Source organism: Oncorhynchus kisutch, linkage group LG17 (genome assembly GCF_002021735.2).
Source record: "Oncorhynchus kisutch isolate 150728-3 linkage group LG17, Okis_V2, whole genome shotgun sequence".
NCBI classification, from domain to species: Eukaryota; Metazoa; Chordata; class Actinopteri; order Salmoniformes; family Salmonidae; genus Oncorhynchus; species Oncorhynchus kisutch.
The window spans coordinates 82,527,412-82,530,779 of record NC_034190.2 but is presented as its reverse complement, the minus strand read 5'-3'; the positions used below and the strand labels follow the sequence as shown (position 1 = coordinate 82,530,779).

At 45.7% G+C, this 3,368-nt stretch overlaps 1 protein-coding gene across 2 annotated transcripts in view; it reads left to right on the top strand.

Moving 5' to 3' along the window:
* The first annotated feature begins 726 nt into the window (after positions 1 to 726).
* Positions 727 to 3,368, top strand: part of LOC109886483 (ER membrane protein complex subunit 1) — a 26,631-nt gene continuing 23,989 nt past the window's right edge. Inside the window, exons 1-6 of one of the 2 annotated variants that reach the window (XM_031794819.1) lie at positions 727 to 878; positions 1,298 to 1,425; positions 1,574 to 1,639; positions 1,809 to 1,902; positions 2,059 to 2,187; positions 2,436 to 2,562. In XM_031794819.1, coding sequence (XP_031650679.1) covers positions 769 to 878; positions 1,298 to 1,425; positions 1,574 to 1,639; positions 1,809 to 1,902; positions 2,059 to 2,187; positions 2,436 to 2,562 — 654 coding nt within the window. In that variant the 5' untranslated portion in view covers positions 727 to 768. The remainder of the gene's footprint in view (positions 879 to 1,297; positions 1,426 to 1,573; positions 1,640 to 1,808; positions 1,903 to 2,058; positions 2,188 to 2,435; positions 2,563 to 3,368) is intronic. The other variant, XM_031794818.1, reaches the window with a different exon arrangement.

Genomic DNA, 3,368 nt, shown 5'->3' with positions numbered 1-3,368 from the left:
TGGAGCTCTTCAAACAGAGAGGGTGGAGCTCTTCACACAGAGAGGGTGGAGCTCTTCACAGACTTGCCTGTAACTTGTAAGAGAGAGGGTGGAGCTCTTCACACAGAGAGGGTGGAGCTCTTCACACAGAGAGGGTGGAGCTCTTCGTTCCGGGTCTCTTCTTAACACTTATTGACCCAGAACTTAAACGAGCATCTGACCGATTACACAAAACTTTAGTTCTGGATTAACCCATATTAATAGTAATATAATTTAGTCCCACAGTCTACGGTTGTGTTTCTACAGTCTATGGTTGTGTTTCTACAGTCTACGGTTGTGTTTCTACAGTCTATGGTTGTGTTTCTACAGTCTATGGTTGTGTTTCTACAGTCTACGGTTGTGTTTCTACAGTCTACGGTTGTGTTTCTACAGTCTACGGTTGTGTTTCTACAGTCTACGGTTGTGTTTATACAGTCTATGGTTGTGTTTCTACAGTCTATGGTTGTGTTTCCGCAGGCTCACAGATGGCAGTCAGGGCTTGTGGAAGTGAGAGCACGAATGGAGATTTTACAATTCCTTCTTTCTGGGCTGTGTGTGTGTGCGTGTGTTTGTGTCTCTGTGTGTTTTAGCACCTGTGCGTGCGTGTGTGTGTGTGTGTGTGTGTGTGTGTGTGTTTCACACTCCAGCTCGGTAGGTGGCGGTAATACACCACATTTGTTAGTTTACAAACCGCCAATCAAAACGAAAGAAGAACATCGACCCGGAAGGGATTAGGTTCGTTATCTTTGTATGAAGCCACCTGCTAAAATGTCTAAACCAACGTCTCTATTTGTAATCTTCTTTTCTTTATTTATCATGAGTGAAGCTGTCTTCGAAGATCAAGTTGGCAAATTTGATTGGTATGTAGCTGTTCATTGAGAATACCCATTGATGCCGCTATGCAGTTAGCTAAACTAGTGCTATGTGCTAACCATTGACAGCGTCCAATATCATAGATCATGGCGAAAATACAGTAAGTAAGCCTCTGGGGCGTCGGGTTCAGTCAATAGGTATCCCTGTCATGTCTGCACCTGTATTGACAGTCACTTGTTGGAATAGCTCATGAATGTAAATATCTTATTGGATCGCTTCCTCTTTACTGTGGGAAGAAGATCCATGTCCCATCTGCTCCTTGTGACAGGTGTCTTTTGTCACAGATATGATTCAGAGTCTCAAAACGCAGCATTAATGAAGAAGGCAAATATACATTGGTGATTGATTAGCTAAAGTACAAAAATATCTAGCTATATTTTCTTATTAAATATTCTCTTATTTCCAGGAGACAGCAGTATGTGGGGAAGACGCTCTTTGCCCACTTTGACTCGCATTCGCAGTCGTCTAATAAGCTGTTTCTCGCCACCGACAAGAATATCTTTGCGTCTTTCAACTCCAGGACTGGAGATCTCCGTGAGTATTTTGTCATTCATATTACAATACAAAAAATGTTTATAGCTTTTCTCTTTTAGTCTGAAATCTGTGATAATTTTTTGTTTTTGTTGTTGTTGTTGTTGAATATCTTCCGTAGAGTTAATTATTTTTCATTCCTACTTCACAGTTTGGAGACATGTTGACAAGGTGGGACCAGAGGGAACCATAGATATACTTGTGCTGCATGGACAAGGTGACAATAGTCTTTTTAAGGTCACTGTAGACTTGCCTAGTTACTTGGCTTAGCCAACATAACTGTGTTGTACAGAGTCAATTACATTGGCTTTATCTTTGCCTATGTTAATTGTAAGATTCTGCCTTCAGCGGGTATTTGAATGGCTGTTCTTTTACGTCTTCTCTAGATGCTCTGATGGTGGTTGGAGGTGGTCGTTTGCTCCGTTCCTGGGACACAAACATGGGCGGGCTGAACTGGGAGGCCGTGCTGGATACTGGCAGGTGCGTGTGGTTGTCCCTGTGTGTTTGTGTGCAGATGACCCGTTCTCCATTCTTAACTGCGGGTTTTGTAGCTGAGAGACACTCCATAGAAATGGACAAGGATTTTAGATATTTTGCCAGATGACTAACTGCTCATATTGTCTCTCTCTATTTCAGCTTCCAGGCTGCGTGTTTTGTGGCCATACAGGACACCGTAAAGCATGTAGCTGTGCTTAAGAAAGCTGCCATCTCTCTCCACTACCTCACCAATGGACACCAGAAATGGGTGGAAAACCTGCCTGACAGGTAGGGTACAGTACGACACTGGTTCTCGTACCTGGGTCCGAACAGTATCTGTTTTCTTTCAGATACTTAAGCTGATATAGTGGAAACAATTTAAAAAATGGTCCCAAAAAAGTGCAAGAAACTCCAGAAAGTCCCAAACAAACAAACAAATGTACAAAGTATCTGAAAGATTTAAAATGCTCTTTTGAATCCAGGTCTTGAGCAATTAGGTGCTAAACTATTAAGTCTTTTTTGGTTGTTGCCCACAGTGATACGGTCCAGTACCAGGCAGTGTACTCTGGGGGAGAAGTGGAGGTCTATGTGTTGGGGGTGGTTCCTAACTCTCACCTCACTATCATAGCCTACAGCCTAGAGGATGGAGAGATCATCAAGCAGGTAACTTGGTCTAGAACTCCGTGACGTCTCCTCATCAAATGTCATGGTATATAAAAGTATAACTCCATAACTGTCACGGCTGTTTTGAGGTTGTCTGGGATCGGGGCTGTGTGTCTGGGATCAAGGCTGTGTGTCTGGGATCAAGGCTGTGTGTCTGGGATCAAGGCTGTGTGTCTGGGATCAAGGCTGTGTGTCTGGGATCAAGGCTGTGTGTCTGGGATCAGGCTGTGTGTCTGGGATCAAGGCTGTGTGTTCTGGGATCAGGGCTGTGTGTCTGGGATCAGGGCTGTGTGTCTGGGATCAGGGCTGTGTGTCTGGGATCAGGGCTGTGTGTCTGGGATCAGGGCTGTTGTGTCTGGGATCAGGGCTGTGTGTCTGGGATCAGGGCTGTGTGTCTGGGATCAGGGCTGTGTGTCTGGGATCAGGGCTGTGTGTCTGGGATCAGGGCTGTGTGTTCTGGGATCAGGGCTGTGTGTCTGGGATCAGGGCTGTGTGTCTGGGATCAGGCTGTGTGTCTGGGATCAGGGCTGTGTGTCTGGGATCAAGGCTGTGTGTCTGGGATCAAGGCTGTGTGTCTGGGATCAAGGCTGTGTGTCTGGGATCAAGGCTGTGTGTCTGGGATCAAGGCTGTGTGTCTGGGATCAAGGCTGTGTGTCTGGGATCAAGGCTGTGTGTCTGGGATCAAGGCTGTGTGTCTGGGCTAAGGCTGTGTGTCTGGGATCAAGGCTGTGTGTCTGGGATCAAGGCTGTGTGTCTGGGATGGGATCAAGGCTGTGTGTCTGGGATCAAGGCTGTGTGTCTGGGAT